Source organism: Carassius carassius, chromosome 35, assembly GCF_963082965.1.
Source record: "Carassius carassius chromosome 35, fCarCar2.1, whole genome shotgun sequence".
In the NCBI taxonomy this organism is placed as follows: Eukaryota; Metazoa; Chordata; class Actinopteri; order Cypriniformes; family Cyprinidae; genus Carassius; species Carassius carassius.
In genome coordinates this window covers 7,416,290-7,435,699 of record NC_081789.1, presented here as the reverse complement: position 1 = coordinate 7,435,699, position 19,410 = coordinate 7,416,290, and the positions used below count along the sequence as shown (strand labels likewise).

General features: G+C 35.3%; 1 protein-coding gene across 2 annotated transcripts in view; it reads right to left on the bottom strand.

Annotated features, from left to right (window-relative positions):
• The window catches only part of bmp6 (bone morphogenetic protein 6), a 54,109-nt gene that overhangs the window by 7,561 nt on the left and 27,138 nt on the right, over nucleotides 1-19,410 (bottom strand). For both annotated transcript variants that reach the window (XM_059524366.1, XM_059524365.1), the window contains exons 2-4: nucleotides 12,930-13,122; nucleotides 5,807-5,955; nucleotides 3,496-3,690 (exon numbers count right to left, since the gene is read on the bottom strand). In XM_059524366.1, coding sequence (XP_059380349.1) covers nucleotides 3,496-3,690; nucleotides 5,807-5,955; nucleotides 12,930-13,122 — 537 coding nt within the window. The remainder of the gene's footprint in view (nucleotides 1-3,495; nucleotides 3,691-5,806; nucleotides 5,956-12,929; nucleotides 13,123-19,410) is intronic.

Genomic DNA, 19,410 nt, shown 5'->3' with positions numbered 1-19,410 from the left:
TCTAGTCCAGTTCCGATTCCTGGTTCCGTAATCGTTTGGATTCCTCATTGTTGTTTTCGATTCTTTTTTGATTCCTGTTTTTATTTTAGGCTGGAGGAACCTAATTTCGCCATGACAGCAGGATAAAGGTCTTCTCACAATATGAACTTTTATGTGTAAAAATTGCGATACATTTCTGTAGCTCTGAATGATTTTAAATTGCAATTTTGTCTGCATTGCCCATGATAGTCTTAGGCCACAGTTCAGCAGTGGACATGCGTTTATTGCATGAAAGAAACAAGCCGTCTAAAATACATGTGCACAGTTCAGCTGAATGATGCTTACTTTAACTGTATGCCTTGTACAAGATTAATAAACTGTACACTGAAACAAATTAACCCGAACATTACCAATAACACTGATATAAGAGCTTGTGGTTCATCTGACAGTCTGATGCATTCTCGGCCACTGATCTGTGCTCTCTGCATTTTTTTTTTTTTTTCTCAGAATTTTCATTGGCTGATAGAAAGGTTAAAAATTAGCATTTGTGGACAACATAAGCCATTCTACCCTAAAATAACCTCTGAATCGTTTTTTTTTTTAACTGGTTCATTAAAACGATCTATCTGAAATAACCTTTTTGTGGAAATGAATTCAACTTCTTATCACTATTAGCGAGCAAGAAGCGAATTAATGCAAGTGGGGATAACTATGCATGATTCTCAAACAGAAGACTGCATCCTTAAACTCAGATGAGCTCAGGACCGACTCATTTTCATTCAGTGTATTTTCATGACTCAATGTTCAGCGACATTTGATAACGCAGCAGCCGAGATATGCAGCCTTCCATCTGAGAGGCACCCATAACTTTGTTGAACTGAAAACAGCTCTGAATGAGGAGTCGATTCTCCTTGATGGGATACCCAGCCCTAGTTATTACATAATCACAAGACTTCACTAGTCCACAACATGCATTATGATAGCAATTCATTCTGGGTCCACTTTTTCACAAATATGATATATATTTTATATACAATTTATTACATTTTAAATATACCATAATTGTTGTCATAATTAGGCTAGTTGTTATCATAAACTGTCATGAAAATTGTCAAAATGCAAACTAATGTTTTAGAATTTGTTATTAACTCTTCTCTTGACTCTAAAATCAACACATTTTCATGAAATTAATTCCAAAAGGTATTTCATCAGTTAGAGAGCTTATAACCATGTGCACTTGTATCTCTCAGTATGGGTCAAGATGCAGCGCTCACGGGCTGTCTTTTCGAAAACTTTGATAAGAGTGTTTTTGTATTGGAACCATATGGACTCTCAACACTACCACAAGGGGACGGCTGTCACAATGGCCTCGCAACTTCCTGCTCCAAATCTAAATATTTACACTCCAGACATCCCAAGTCGTGCCAAGGAGAGGGGTTGATGTTTTGGGTTACATAAAGTCCAATCCTTCAGAACAAATTAAGCAGATTTTCCTCATTAGACAGGACACGTAGTGTGCGATGTTTAGGAGCTTTGAGTTTAAGCACTACTGTATAAGTGGGTGAATCTGACTTATATATGGCACTGATGTAAATTTTTCTCAGCAGGACATATTACATACGTAGTATGTTTATGCTAATTAGTTTATTGCAGTTAGGAACATATTCTTAATGCATTTTTGTCACCAACACAAATTATGTTTAAATTGCAGCAGAGAGAAAACTATTCCTGACAAAAGAATATATATATATATATATATATATATATATATATATATATATATATATATATATATATATACACATACAGCATGCATTATAAAGTATCTCAGTAGTTTCCAATTCAGATTCATCCAATATTGTGATTGTAAATGAAACTCATGAACTCATAAACTTGTGTTGTTAAAAATACAGTTTTCAGCCCCAGGTCCTTCATGTTTCAAGGCCTCACATTCATAATTAGCTCTGGATTATGTGGATATTAGCACTAAGCTTTCAGACCACCCCAAACCAGAGCAATAATGAGAAGCAGAAACTGGATTAAGACCCCGCTGTTCCTAGACTGGGTTTTTTTTTTTTTTTAACTAAAGAGATTATTTATTTAATTAATAGAATCTTGTGCAAATTATATTAAAATGAATATGGGATACTTGGGGCTGATTCAAAGGCTCTAAATTTTTATTTATTTTACATTTTAATTCAATACACAGCATCAGGGCTGACGTCAAAACCATTATTTATACTAGCTGCATGTGCACTGTATTTTTCTGACTCTAATTTGAAATTAAAATATATTTTAGTATAAATTTTTATTTAATGAAGTTAGCAGAATTTTAGAGTCTTTTCTTTTTCACAAAAGGCCAGAACATTATTCTATTGAACAAATAAAGTGTGGTTACTTTAAACCTTAGCACTCAAGGAGCCAACTGAGTTTCCTTCAAATGTCTGTGCCATTTAAACAGTGTGTTATTTATCAAAGAGAAAACTGATGAAACAGTAAAGCATAGTGTTTGTATTTATATATGATATTTTTGTAGACCAAAACCCAGAAATGAGACAGCATTTTAGCACTTCCGTTTTCGTCATCCTGATCTCAATATTTTTTGAATGGGTTTTTAGTTAAATGCCTGAAATAAGATCCGTGATTAACACAAATTTCAAATACAATTTTCATGTTTATGACATGAAATACATCATTAATGCTCCCATGGTTTATTATTATTATTATTATTAAGCTTTTACTTGGCTTGAAAAAGGCTGTTGCTAACAAGCAGCTAAACTGGACTACAGAGGATGTTGAGGTCATTAAACTTCATCATACCAAACAGCTACTAGTCCACTTTTACTGCTTAATTGTGCTGATAATATAGCTCTTGCAGTCTATTCTAACTCAAACTTTCAAGGAAAATGTATTTTTTTAAAAATGACAAAAGAGGTTTCAGAAGGTGGTGAGTCACACTGATGTCATGCAACAATGGTGTAGTTCAGCAATAGCTTACGTTCAGCAGGCAATTGATTCCAAGTTTCAAAATTCTTACAAGTTGTGTTAATTTGCAAAGATTCTCCTGATTGACAAAACATAATAATCATATAATTGTGTTAGTCACAGATCTTACATTGTACAATAATCCTAAAGCCAATCAAGAAAAAGGGTGATTCTAACTTGCATGTCAACCTACAAAAATAAGTAATCACTGCAGCAATCTGTTGGTGAGGGCTGAGTGAAAGACTTCAAATCAATACATATGTGCTGCTTTTTAAATGAATTCTCGAAAGGACCTTTAAGTGATTTATTGAGTCCAGATTCTCATTATACAAGAGTACAATATGTGAAGATCTGGACTCAATAAAACTCATCAGATACAAAAACATCCCCGAACTATCAACATCTTCTGAGAAATTAAAAGAGACTGCATGGCTGATTTCTACCATAAGTGCATATTAAACTTCTCTTCTTTAGAAAAAAAATAAAAGAAAAGGTGCTTAGTGCACAATATGGAAAATATAGATGGATAACCTGTATTAGCTGATCCCTTTGATGCCTCCTGTGGACTGCTGGAGCGATTGCGGTTCGGTTGACGTCGTTTGCCCACTGACCGGGCAGTTCGCAGACGGACTTCGCTCACTTTGAAAAAGGCCACCATGAAAGGCTGCCTCTCTACAGCGCCATCACGACCTACTAACCCCACTTCCTTGGGATTGATGCTCCAGCCTTTAAAAACAAAAAGCAAAAAGTACTATAACGGGATATTCCTTGCCCATAAAACTAAATAGAAATTCAACAATTGAGCAACAAATTAATATTTTATTTTTAACAGATCATTTATCCAAGTTGAATTTTAAGGAAATAGTACTGATTGGAGATTTTAACAGGAACTGGCTACAGCCTTTATCTGATGAAGTTAAACTCTTTTATGATACTTTTAATATTAAGCAATTAGTAAATACTCCAACCAGGTTGAACTTTAAAAAGTCAGATAAATCATCACTTCTTGATTTAATTTTTACAAATGTACCTTATAGATATTCAGCAGCATCTGTTTAGGCACTTGACATTAGTGATCACTGTGCCTTTGCAATAGTTAGAAATGCAAAATTACCTAAGACCACTTGACTGGGAGAAGTTTTTGTTGATTCCAGATATTGAGTGTGTCTGGAATTACTTTTAAGGGCTCACCACTATCATTAACAAACATGCACCTTTTAAAATAATATTGTGTAAAGGGTCGAGATAACCCTTGGTTAAAAAAAAAAAAAGATCTAATTTTGATTCATGGGTGTAATGCCGCTTGGACTAGAGAAAGGCATTCCAATCTTCAATCTGTTTGGCTTTATTTTAGATAATTACATAATAGATATACAGCGATGATAAGGAAAGCTAAAGCTGATTACATTTTAAATGAAACAACTTGAAATCTATGAGAGATAAATGAGAGATACTGAAATGTCTTAATAAACATTTTGATGCTGTAGGATCATTGTTTAAGGTATCTTAAATTATAAACAGAGGAAGGCATGTAATAGGTCTTAATTTTTGTAGTTTTAAACCGTATCTACCTCAAATAAAAAAAGTACAAAAAATAAAAATAAACTCAAACTATTGGATGTAAATGGTCGTGACCAATAAGAACCACTATTTTAAATATTATTTCACTATTTTATGTTGCTGCCCCTTTGGCATGTATTTATAATCTTTCACTGAGTTTAAATTAATTTCCAAAGGATGTGGAAGTCTGACTTTGTTATCCCATTGTTCAAAGGAGAGATCCTTCCAATATGAATTTCTATAGGCTGATTTCTAAATTTTAAATTTTCTCTAAGCTTTTTAAATCTCTTATGTGAGCAGTTGACTTCATATCTTATGGAACATTATATTTTATCACACAGTCAGGTTTTATAAAAAAAAAAAAAAAAACACAACACAACTACAGATGCATCTAGTTTTAAATGATTTCATTGAGGTGCTTGATAAAGGTCATTGCTGTGTGTCACTTTTTATTGACCTGTCCAAATCTTTTGACGCTGTTGACTTCATTATACAAAAAAATAAACTTAAACTAATTGGATTGTGAAATGACACACTCTCTAGGTCTGAAAGCTATTTAGTGGACAGAACACAATGTGTGCAAATGGAAGGCCATTCAACTGCATCATTGCAGATTACAAGGGGTGTTCCTCAAGGGTCTGTTTCAGGGCCACTACTTTTTTATTATTTACATAAATAACCTTGATTTAATATTAATAATTTTCATTTTCATGCTGATGATACTGATTTGTTGTAACCTAAATTACACCAAGCTATGTCCTCACTACAGAGTGCTTTTGATGATTAACTATTACTCAAAACTTTACTGGGTTCTATAATTGAGGTAGTGACAGAATATAAATATCTTGGTTTTATTCTTAATTACTCCTTATTTTTATATCCCATGTTAATTGATTAAGGAAAAGACTAAAGCTAAAGCTGAGGTTCTGTTACAGATATAAACCCTGCTTTTCCTTTGAGGCAAAAAGAAGATTAGTTTCTGTCACATTTATGTCAATCCTTGATTATGGAGATATTCTGAGTAAAATTATGTCTACCAAAATTGTATGATTTTTTGATACTTTGTATAATGGTAAGCTTAGGTTTACATTAAATTGTAATGTCAGTACCCACCGTTGTGATTTGTATAACAGAGTTTGTATAATGTATACAAGATGTATACTGTATAATACTTTGAGAAAACAATCATTCTCTTTCATCTCCCTGGCAATTGCTTGGTTGATGCAGGACTCCATGGAAATATACACAAAAATGAGTTAAACTCATCGTTAAATTATCTTACCACTGCTGGTCTCCACACTGATCTGTAGACCCAGGTTATGATGTGGACTCATCACCCAGAGATTACTAGTTGCTGTGATGTCAAACTCCAACCAACCTTCTTCAGCAGCCCACAACCTGCGAGATTCCAGCAGAAACAGGTCGGCATCCCTGCAAATGAGCAAGTCAGTATATCATTAACTGTTATAAATACTATTTACAAGAATCAATGACTCAATTTAAACATTAATATACATAATACAGTAAATTTATTCATTCATTCATTCATTCATTTACATTATTTATTTTTAACACCATATCAGCAGCAAGTCTATATTTATGAAAGGATCAAAGTGAATAACAGGAAATACAGTATAAATTCAGTATATGGAATAACTTATAACAATATGCATGGTAATGGTAAAAGCAATAATATGCATAATTGGTCACTTATATAGTAAATAATAGTTTATACATGTAAAAGCAATTAAATTACAATTGTAGTCTGCAAACACATTTGCTTGACAGCCAGCTTGAATCTTCTCATTAACAGTTTCAATTAAAACATTTATGAATATTATTAACAAAAATAGTTTCCTATCTTGAGATGTTAATTGCTATTTTATTTAGTTAGTTAGTTGTTTCCCACTGCAGCATGTTTCACCTCATCCTGTTTTCTTCTCAAATATAATTAAATATTTTCCAAGATCATTTTAAGGCATGTATTCAATTATTTAAAAAAAAATACTTGTTTGTCATATTTAGGGGAGCTTCGTCACAGATTTGAGAACAGAGGCAAAAGCTTGATCACAGTAGCCTTACAGGGAGACCTGTCCCATTATTGTAATTACACAGTATGCATGGTAATAAGCGTTGGCCAGGTCACTTCAAAGCTGTCGGTCACACAGGTGTTCTGGGAATGTCCCTGTAGCCCCTCTTTATTGCTCATTAATTAGAGCTGCTCTCTAAGGAACTCCATATGAGGTTCTTCCCTCCGGTGGTTCACACGTCACATTTGACATGAACTCATCATACTTATGCTGACTCATACTGTTTAGTACAACCAGTCACACAGCTTCACCTGGGACGTGGTCCGAATGAGACCACAGGGGAGCTGCCAACTCTAGAAGTGCAACAGTAAAGCCTCTTATAGACACATTAAATTAACCGGAATAATAACGTCAGAAGTGTCAGGGTTTTTTTTTTTTTTTTTTGGATGCATAAAACGCATTTATTGCCTCAGTCATTGGCTGCTGTTAAAATGAACCTGTAGTTTAAAAGCTTCATGCTGCCATTGCACGCATACAGAACCGTCTTCCCATATGGCTTGGGAAGGTTTTCTACAGAGGCCAGATGTACATGAAAACAACAAGGGATTAGAACATATACAAACAGAAAAGTAATAACTCTACAGGCATGGCAAACTGGATTTTTTTCATGGGGTATTGATGGATTGTCATGAAAACAAAACCTGATCTATGCTGTGATTTCAAAATAAATACAACTGACTGTGTTTAAAACTGCATCTCAAATGTCTCCAAAACAGTTTTTTTCCCCCAATATAATGAAGTATTCAAAGCTGCTTTAGATAAAAGTGCCACACATACATGTAAATACAAAACTTCTTAGGATAGTCCAAGTTTTTTTGCAATACAGTTTTCCAATCCTAGGTGATTTTCATTAAAGGGATAGTTCCCCCAAAAATCATAATTATATAATTAATAACTCACCCTCATGTCGTTCCAAACCAGTAAGACCACCATTTATCTTCGGAACACAGTTTAAGATATTTTAGATTTAGTCCGAGAGCTCTCAGTCCCTCCATTGAAACTGTGTGTACGGTATACTGTCCATGTCCAGAAAGGTAAGAAAAACATCTTCAGAGTAGTCCATGTGACATCACAGGGTCAGTTAGAATATTTTGAAGCATCGAAAATACATTTTGGTCCAAAAATAGCAAAAACCTTGACTTTATTCAACATTGTCTTCTCTTCCGTGTCTGTTGTGAGAGAGTTCAAATCAAAGCAGTTTGTCATATCCGGTTCGCGAACGAATGTTTGAGTAAATGAATTACTCCAGGATATTGGTTTGTTTTAACTCAGAGGGAGTGTCAGCCAAATTTAAAAAGTTAACAGCTTAAGTTTTTTTTAATTTGTGGATTAATTTGTGGATTAATGCGTATTGGAGACGCGAACCGTTTAAAATGATTCAGTTCGATTTGGTGAACTGGTTCAAAAAGATCCGGTTACATCGAATGATTCATTCGCGAACCGGATAATCACAAACTGCTTTGTTTTGAACTCTTTCTCAACACACACAGAAGAGAAGACAATGTTGAATAAAGTCATAGCTTTTGCTATTTTTGGACCAAAATGTATTTTCGATGCTTCAAAAATTCTAACTGACCCTCTGATGTCACATGGACTACTTTGATTATGTTTTTCTTACCTTTCTGGACATGGACAGTATACCGTACACACAGTTTCAATGGAGGGACAGAAAGCTCTTGAACTAAATCTAAAATATCTTAAACTGTGTTCCGAAGATAAATGGAGGTCTTACTGGTTTGGAACGACATGAGGGTGAGTTATTAATGACATAATTATGATTTTTGAGTGAACTATCCCTTTAACAGTGTGATCAAAAAAGTGCTCAGAGACTCTTTTTTTTTGCATACTGTTTCCTACACTTTGTTAAAACAACTGTAGATTATGGCAGTATGCTTGTAATCAATTTCAGATATAACCAAACAATGGAAGAAGGGGAATGTTTGGAAACAGTATTTTTTTTCTAATGGTGTAAAAAATTAAGCGCCTATGACATATTATAAAGGTACAGGGAAACAATTAAAGTCCAACCACTTGGAAAATTTTCTTACATGCTATTGTTTCTTTACATTTAATGCAATTGAAGCATGGTGAGTTGAGGTTCACTATGCTGCTGAGTTAGGTCAAATCGTCTTGCCACATGGGCTAAATTCAGCCAGATATACAGTACAGCCCCTCTGAACCACCTCCATAACCAAGTTATTTTTTGCTTCATGGATTAAAGGCTTACACACTTCAGAAGTTTCTCTCAGCCATCTTGTGCATCCGCTTAGCTTAGCTATACCGCATTCCCCCAACCAATGTGTTTTTTAAAGATCACAAACCATAAACACAGTAATTATGCTATTACAACTTGACAAGTCTGCAAATTAATCTGTTTGTAAGCAAATACATTTTGCAATGCCACACAGCATTTGGTATTTACATGCAGAAAGTGGCATGTAGGGAAATGCCACAAAGAACGCTATAATTTGCACCTTTTTGTGATACAATGACTGGCAATGCATAATCTCAAGATATGACTAAAAATAAAAGACGCCACTGCAGGTTTGTGGAAAAACAGTGTGTCCATTGTTCAACTCAGGATGTACACCAAATGAACACTTCGTGATAAACATTAGAAACTATTTGGGAGAGAAACATGTAGCTCATTGTTACCATTTTTTTGTGTGTGTGTGGCTTTTTTGTGAAATAATAATAATGAAAAAAAAAAAGCATCTTATTGGTGAGTTTTGGACACTTTGCTGGTCACACCATCTGCCTTTCTCAATGAGATATCCTTCCCACCACCACCACCCACAAAGTCAATGTTTGACGTGTGTTGGTGGGTTCTTTTTTAGATGCCAAACTAGAGCTATTTCAGTTGTTCATTGTGGTCATGGCCTTAGTCTACATAAAGTACATGTTAGACAACATCTGCTGTGTTTCGTGATGGATGCCTGGGCTTGATTTAAAATATAATTACTCAGCTTAAAAATCATAAATAAGCACCAACAAATAAATATTTTCAAATTTGCAGTTTAACTGTATTTGATCATATTTACTGGGGGAAGTAACGGTACACAAAAATGACTCCGTACATTCCTCAGTTTTGAAGTCACGGTTCAATAGGTTTTCAGTACAGCAGGAGGAAAAAAACAAGTCTTCTTTACTATTTATTAAAAAGTGTTCTACTCAAACTGTGTCTGTCTTTAAATACACAACAGTCTGTCAATATTACAACTGACAGATGTAATTGAAGGAAGAGATTTGAAGTGCTTACATTTTTTAATCCAGAAGTTTTAGTCAGAATTAGTCTACATTTGCAGAGTTAAGATTGTAGACTTGCTTGCTGTCAGGAAATCATTTAAATGGAAATACATAAATTTCTAACATTTGAAAGTACAGGGCAGACATAAGATATTAAGTTGTGCTCCTAGGAAAACATGTCTCAAAGGCATTACATAACGGGAATCTGACAGGAGCACAAGCCGCGTGGTGTAGGTTTATGATATTAAAGGGTTAATTTAAAGCATATTTCAGTTTAAGGTAACTTCGATCAACTTCATGCATGGCAGAAACGCTTTTTCAAATGTGACCCTGTACCACAAAACCAGTCTTAAGTGTGAATTTTTCGAAATTGAGATTTATACATCATCTGAAAGCTGAATAAATAACATTTCCATTGATGCATGGTTTATTAGGGTCGGACAGTATCTGGCCGAGATACCACTATTTGAAAATCTGGAATCTGAGGGTGCAAAAAAATCCAAATACTGAGAAAATCGCCTTTGAAGTTGTCCAAACGAATTCTTAGCAATGCATATTACTAACCAAAATTAAGTTTTACATTTTCAAAATATCTCCATGGAACATGATCTTTACGTAATATCCTAAAGATTTTTGGCATAAAAGAAAAATCCATAATTTTGACCCATACAATATTTTTTGGCCTATTGCTAAAAATATACCCCAGCGACTTAAGACTGGTTTTGTGGTCCAGGGTCACAAACGTGTTTGCAGTGTAGGGGAGTAACTAGTTACATGTAACGGCGTTACGTAATTTAATTACAAAATTATTGTAACTGTAATTAGTTACAGTTACTAAGAAAAAATGAGTAATTAAATTACAGTTACTTATGAAATTTTTTACGATTACAAAGGGGATTACATTTGAATATTTACACACATCCACATACAGATTTAACTGATTTCTTTCCCAAATTGCACTGACTATTCTGAGACATACCACCCTAATCATTTCCGGGATGCGGAAATACAGTCTGGTTCGTAGAATCCAGTCATAAAAACGGAATGCCTAACGCGGATGGAATATGCCACATTTTGGATGACTAAATCAAAAGTAGGTCAGTACACTTGAATCAAAACATGACATGGACTAGTGTCTGTGAATATAAAGCCCCAGAAATGCAATATATGACTCCTGCACGTTCTGCGTGTCTGTGGAAATCAGGCGCGGACTGGACACCGGGAGAACCGGGACAATTCCCGGTGGCCTGGCAGCTGATTTTGCCCCACTATTTAATATCATTATTGTATAATTGCCTGCCGAATGTACTAAAGCGATCATTTGCTAATCCGCCATTTGATAATTAAATCTCTAATAAATCATGAATTGTTAGTCATGACTCGCGCGCTCTCCGCGCCTCCGCCAAACGGTTTGGATCAGACTCAGAGTAATCAATGCGAGAGAGAGAGAGAGATAGAGAGAGAGAGAGAGAGAGAGAGAGAGAGAGAGAGAGAGAGTGGACTGCTGGAGCAGAGAAGCAGAACTCCTGTTCAGGGTTTCAGGTCAGTTTCATCTGTAAAAATGCTTTTTTGTCTTTGTTTTTTCATTTATTTAATCAAGCAGCAGCACGTTGCTCATCAGTCATCACTCAAAATACTATATAAAGGACATCATTATTATCTGTTGTAATGTTACAGTAGTAATTTAGCTGAAAAAAAATTCAGATTTTTTTTTATAGGTTTAGGGGGAGCTACGACAGACAACAACACAACCCTTACGAAAATTAACATTTTAATATTTAACTAAAAATCCAGAGAAAATGGCTACTATTGTTTAACTGTGATAACCAAATATGTAAAATTATTTTACAAATGTATTTATTTAAAAATAAATACAAATCCATTTGCAAAAAAAAAAAAAAAAAAAAAACAAGGTTATTTTACTTTTATATAGGCTAATAAAAGCATGGTAATTTTTTGTAAGGGAAAAACATGGCTCGTGTACAGTATTGGGATTTTTCTATAAAGATATTGTAGTATTGTAGAGTTTTGTATTGTAAAGTATAGTTTTGTTCAATCTTGAGTATTAAAGTCATGAGAGAGATGGATAATAGGGTAAAATAAAGAGACTGCAGAGAAAAATAGAAGTGAAGTTGCAGTTCAGGACAGAACTTTTAATTATTTTGCATGTCCCCAAATTAAAGATTTAAACCTTTTTTATGTCAGGTCCATACAAAAAATAGTTTTGTCCATTAATTTGTTTGTATGAGTTTGAATTTTCCAGTCTGAATTTTTTCCCCCTTCCGCCCCTCCTGTAAAATAATGGAGAAAATTGTTTTATTTACTACACATGCCTACTGAAACTCGCAGTGTTTTCAACCTCTGCTGCCTCAATATAGGAGTACACGAGCACATAAACATAATTTCTAGAACTGCTCTGTGTCACTTTATGTGCATTTTACTTATTTTGAGAAAACTATCATCATATACAGAGACAGCAGTTTAAAAAAACACCAATGTTTCAGGAGTTTATTACACAGAATACGTCACATGCTTATTAGATAACTGTATTTAAGTTGATCTATATGCTTTTATTTATTATTCTTTAATTTTCACAAATTTAGAAAAGTAATCAAAAAGTACTCAAAAGTAATTAGTTACATTACTTTAATAAAGTAATTGAAAAAGTTACACTACTATTACATTTTAAACAGGGTAACTTGTAATCTGTAACCTATTACATTTCCAAAGTAACCTTCCCAACACTGCGTGTTTGTAACATCAAAGTACATCAGCAGAAATGATATTGTTCCATTCTGGAGTGGAACACTGTTTCCAAACAATAACATTTTAACTGTAAATCTGAGTTAGTTCATTTTAGTCAAGCGGCAAGCCAAACTAAGTAAACTTAACTGGTTTAATTAAGTAACTTAATTCTAGTTGTGCTTCATGCATGTTTATGAAAGAGTTCATGCATGATTACTTGGGTAATTTTTTATATATATATATTTGACTATACTAATCAACTATACTAGCACATAAATGTCCATATTTACAGAATAATATTTTTACATTTCACTGCTCATTTACCTTTCTGGATGTTCCCCAACCACCTGGAACACGCTAAGTAGGAATGTCTCATTGCGGAAGGCCCTGGTCACACACTCCTTGTAGATCCTGAATTCTGCAGCTGTGATGGCCTCTCCCTCTGGAATCTGGGACATGCTGAATTTGAACTCTTTATGGTGTCTTCTCTGTGGAGACAGCTCTCTGTCATTTTCCACTGTCCAAAGACAAACACAAAAGGACAATGGTAAGTTTTAGTGTGCTTGACGAACCACTATTGATGTATAATTTGCATTTTTGTATACTCTAGGTCAGAGGTGGAAAGTAACGAATTACATTTACTCGCGTTACTGTAATTGAGTAGCTTTTTTGTGTACTAATACTTTTTAAAGTAATTTTTTTAATTTGTAATTTTACTTTTACTTAAGTATATTTTGATTGAAGTATTGTACTTCGCTACATTTTAAAACACATTAATTACTGAGTAAAAAATAAATAAATAAATAAATCGCTCCCTGGAAACTACGGCAGTAAATAATGGGCTTGAGGGCAAACTGGCGCTAAAATCACAAGAAAGATGCAGACGGTCAAAACAGGCGTTAGTGGTGCAGACACCGCTGAAAACGAAACCCCGTCATATTCTGAAGTTGAACCCGAAGGAAATGAAGTGAACCCCTGGCCATATGTATGCTCTATTATGCAGTGTAAGCTGTACTTGCCTAGGAAGACCAAACTAGCAGCTTATAAAATCTCGACAAGACATCAACCCTTCGCAAGAAGAGGTAAGCTAAATAATTGCATCGTTGCATTGGTGGTTAAAATGAAGCTTAGACATTTTAGCAAGAGGTTTTGCACAAATTAGCCAAAAAGACAGTGGTGAGGAGTGTGCTATTTTTGTTTTAATGATGTGCGCGCGCATTTATAGTGCGTTCTTTCACTGTGTGATTCAGTCTCCTAAAATGCATTTAGAATGATCACAAAATTGAAGATATAGGGGCAGAAAATTCACATATTTATATAATTTCATATATTAAATCAAAATCACACAAAGAATGCCATCTTTTCCTCCAAAAATCATCATGAATATATACATACATATATATATAACAGTTCAGTAAACAAGTTAATTAAGAGACTTGCGTTTTAGACAGCATATTGCCTTTTTTAGCTCTATTTCTACAACAGAAAATAATTCCAAACACAGCCACCAAAGCACAGTTTTGCGTCTCTGAGCAACGTGACAGTGTTTCGTTTCTGAATGAATCAAACGTTTAAATGATTCGGTTCAATCGCAATGACTCACTTATTAACAGTGACTTGCTGACACATACTGGCCATTTTAATTTCACATTTAAAGTAGGCTATCTTTTGATTTTTTAAAATAATTAATTTCTTATCATTTCAAATGAGTATTCAACATTTTATGTCTTGTATATCAAAACATTATTCATGCATTTGTAACTGCAGGTTAAATGCATTCTTGTCCAGCACTACACAGTGTGATACATCTAAATGCCACTTCCAATGAATCTTCTGCATTTCCTCTGCATTAAAAGATGAGTTTGTTGATACTGATTTCCCTGGCAACAGCCCAAATGTATTATTATTCTAAATAACTGATTCCTTTAATTAAAAACAACTACAACCCGAATTCCGGAAAAGTTGGGACGTTTTTTAAATTTTAATAAAATGAAAACTAAAAGACTTTCAAATCACATGAGCCAATATTTTATTCACAATAGAACATAGATAACATAGCAAATGTTTAAACTGAGAAAGTTTACAATTTTATGCACAAAATGAGCTCATTTCAATTTTGATTTCTGCTACAGGTCTCAAAATAGTTGGGACGGGGCATGTTTACCATGGTGTAGCATCTCCTTTTCTTTTCAAAACAGTTTGAAGACGTCTGGGCATTGAGGCTATGAGTTGCTGGAGTTTTGCTGTTGGAATTTGGTCCCATTCTTGCCTTATATAGATTTCCAGCTGCTGAAGAGTTCGTGGTCGTCTTTGACGTATTTTTCGTTTAATGATGCGCCAAATGTTCTCTATAGGTGAAAGATCTGGACTGCAGGCAGGCCAGGTTAGCACCCGGACTCTTCTACGACGAAGCCATGCTGTTGTTATAGCTGCAGTATGTGGTTTTGCATTGTCCTGCTGAAATAAACAAGGCCTTCCCTGAAATAGACGTTGTTTGGAGGGAAGCATATGTTGCTCTAAAACCTTTATATACCTTTCAGCATTCACAGAGCCTTCCAAAACATGCAAGCTGCCCATAGCGTATGCACTTATGCACCCCCATACCATCAGAGATGCTGGCTTTTGAACTGAATGCTGATAACATGCTGGAAGGTCTCCCTCCTCTTTAGCCCGGAGGACACGGCGTCCGTGATTTCCAACAAGAATGTCAAATTTGGACTCGTCTGACCATAAAACACTATTCCACTTTGAAATAGTCCATTTTAAATGAGCCTTGGCCCACAGGACACAACGGCGCTTCTGGACCATGTTCACATATGGCTTCCTTTTTGCATGATAGAGCTTTAGTTGGCATCTGCTGATGGCACGGTGGATTGTGTTTACCGACAGTGGTTTCTGAAAATATTTCTGGGCCCATTTAGTAATGTCATTGACACAATCATGCCGATGAGTGATGCAGTGTCGTCTGAGAGCCCGAAGACCATGGGCATCCAATAAAGGTCTCCGGCCTTGTCCCTTACGCACAGAGATTTCTCCAGTTTCTCTGAATCTTTTGATGATGTTATGCACTGTAGATGATGAGATTTGCAAAGCCTTTGCAATTTGACATTGAGGAACATTGTTTTTAAAGTTTTCCACAATTTTTTTTACGCAGTCTTTCACAGATTGGAGAGCCTCTGCCCATCTTTACTTCTGAGAGACTCTGCTTCTCTAAGACAAAGCTTTTATAGCTAATCATGTTACAGACCTGATATCAATTAACTTAATTAATCACTAGATGTTCTCCCAGCTGAATCTTTTCAAAACTGCTTGCTTTTTTAGCCATTTGTTGCCCCCGTTCCAACTTTTTTGAGACCTGTAGCAGGCATTAAATTTTAAATGAGCTAATTAATTGGATAAAAGTGTAAAATTTCTCAGTTTAAACATTTGCTACGTTATCTATGTTCTATTGTGAATAATATATTGGCTCATGTGATTTGAAATTCCTTTAGTTTTCATTTTATTAAAATTTAAAAAACGTCCCAACTTTTCCGGAATTCGGGTTGTAGTTTGAGATTAATAGACCTATCCCAGGGGTGTCAAACTCAGTTCCTGGAGGGCCGTAGCCCTGCAGAGTTTAGTTCTAACCCTGCTCCAGCACACATATCATGTAGTTTTCAAATAAACCTAAATGATTAGATTAGCTGGATAAGGTGTGTTTAATTAGGGTTAAATCTAAACTGTGCAGGACTGTGGCCCTCTAGGAACTGAGTTTGACAACCTTGGCCTGTCCCATTTTTTGACTCCCTCCAACTGTTAAAATGTAACTAAGTAATTTTTACTCTGAGTAAATTTTAAATGAGCTACTTTTTACTTTTACTTGAGTAGATTTTCAGACTGGTACTTTTACTTGTACTTAAGTAAAATTTCATTAATGTAATGGTACTTTTACTTGAGTAGAATATTTTTGTACTCTTTCCACCTCTGCTCTAGGTCATACTGACTATACAGTGGCAAGTTTGTGAGACTTTTGAAAATATCAGGATTTATGCACGGATTACTCATAAAGTCACACATTAAAGACAAATACAATCTCACTTAACTAATAACACACAAATTGTGCTTATTTAAATGTAGAAAATTTAATGGTGTGTTCACACCAGACTCAAATGAAGCGTTAAGCGCGAGTTATTTACATGTTAAGTCAATGCAAATACGTGAATAGACAACAAAGTTGAGCGTTTTGACGTTGAAAAAACTGAACTTTGGTGAAATTTCACGCCGTGTTAACCAATCAGGAGCTTGCTCTAGTAGTGACGTGCCGAGCCGGAGGGAAAATCCAAAACAAAAATGGAGGACAAAGTCATCGTCGCTTTATATGGATACCCGCAGCTGTATGATACTTCTTCATACTTTTACACGAACAGGAATAAAAAGGATATTGCTTGGAAGAAATAAATTAATTGAATAAAGACCAAAGATCACCTGTTAGATTTACCCAAAACGAATTATATTTTATGTTGAAGCACTAAAGAGACATCACAGTCAGCGGCGAATGTGAGAAGGACTATCCAAATTGAGAGTGCTCTCGGCGCATACATGAGCACTGAGCTCCCGCTTGGATCGCATGGAGCTGATCGTCTCCGAAATCGTCGAAACACATTTTGAAATAGGCGCTGTCTTTATAAATAAACTGCATATTTGAGTTTAAAACAACTATATTCTCGCCTGAAATACTTTTAAAACAGTAATATTTTGAAAATTATCAGAATAAATGGTGGTTGAAATTACAATGCTGTGTGAACTCAACTGGCACAAGCCCCTCCCATGACACGAATTTGCGTCTGTTGTGAAGTTAATTTCACACGCGAATGAAGCGAATAAATTCAAAATGTTAAAGTGTCCAACTACACGCAAATAGCGCAATTTATTTGCACAAGTCGCATCTGGTGTGAATGCACAGTAAGTGATCATATACAAGGCAGGCTGAACCTCTGCGTTATAATTTCTACAAAAGCTAATTGGAGTCAATTAAGGAGATGAGATTGGAAGTGTGAGCTGCATAGATACCTGCCCCTTTAAATAAAGGCATACACTGACAAATATGTTCTTCTCAAGAAAAGTTAGTGTGAACCATGCCTCAAATCCCAAAACCTATTACTGGACCTTAAAAAACACATTAGAGTGACGCACAAAGCTGGAAAAGGCTAAGAAAGCATTGCACAAGGCATTGCTAAAGATACCTTGTCTGGAAATGTATAAAAAAAGATAAATAAATAAATTATATGGGCAATCCTTGAAAGAGGTGAGGAAAAACAAGTATAACAGCAAAAAACCTCCAGACAATTCTACACAGTATTTGTTCATGTGTCCACTATCAGAAAAAAAAACACTGAATAAGAATAGTGTTCATGAAACGACAACATAAAGCCAGATATATAACCACTGCTGTCTAAAAAAAAACATTGAGACATGCCTCATGTTTGCCTAAGATTACCTGGATGTTCCCCAACGGTTCTTGGAAAATGTTCTGTGGACAGTGGAGGCACTAACATGCAAAATTCTTCGTTTAGAGGAAAAGAGCAGTGCACAAAACCTCTTCCCAACTTGAAGCATGGTGGAGGGAGCATCATGGTTTAGCACTGCTTTGCTGCCTCAGGGTCTGAGCACTTCATTGTCATTGAAAGAACAATGAATTCTGTATGAATACATTTTTCAGGAGAATGTCCGGACAGAAAATCATTATAGAGGCTAGGTGATGCAATAAAACAATGAGGCAAAAACACAAATAACAGAAAATATGTGAATCTACTTATCACCATATTTGTCATAACCACTTGTCTCTGAATAAACTTTCATTCTTTGCACCTCTTGCAGTGCATCCGTAGCAGACAAACTCAAGTCTTGTTCTGTGTGTGTAAACATTTGGTGCTAAATCCAGAAGGACAAATATTTCAATAATACTGTCTTGTTCTCCTGAGTCATTGCCTAAGTATAGTGACAAGTAGCTACTGCTAAGCCAGTACTAATGTTGATGGCACAAACATACTGCTATTTAGATGCAAAAGTACAATGTGAAAAAAAAGTGAATATTTAGTCAGATAGGTCTATAGGTATTACACTATATTTGTGAAGGACCTACATTAAAACATGGTCTCTTGACATATACCTAAACATTATAGAGATATGGTAAGCTTTGTATGCTCAATAATTGTATATAATTGACTGATCTAATTCACCCATATGGTCTATACATATGCATTTATATTACAGCACCACTTCACAGAGAGTCCAGATGTGCAGGGCATGTGCTGTAGTAATGATTCACTATTTCTGGTAGAATTCTAATTCTTTATTTATTCAAGCTGTTCCCACAGCAAAGGACATCATGGCAATTCATTTCTCCACAGTTTCAAGTGCTAGCAGCCACTCTTACAGAAAAAGGAAACTATGACCAGAGTGTGTTTTCTCATCAGACGACAGCTTTGTCATTCTGCCGTGCTGCTCTTCCTCCCACATCACAGACAACCCTTCTACTTGTTCCTACAAACGACCCATGGGCTGTATTTCGTGCCATAAGTACAAGTCCAGCCGGATGCCCCGCTTGCGGGCCCAGAGTGAAGTGTCCTGCTCTGATTATATTTCCATGCTTCCCTAGGTGAGGAACACACACTTCAATCTAAGCCCTGCCTACTTGTGAAGAGGAAAAGAAAGTTGTGGAGTTAACTAAATCTTGGAACAGAGGAATTGGGGTAATGTGAAGACTACCCCCTTTTTCTGTTTGGTGAATTACAGTAGCTGTTTAAAGTTCTCCAACATCACAAGG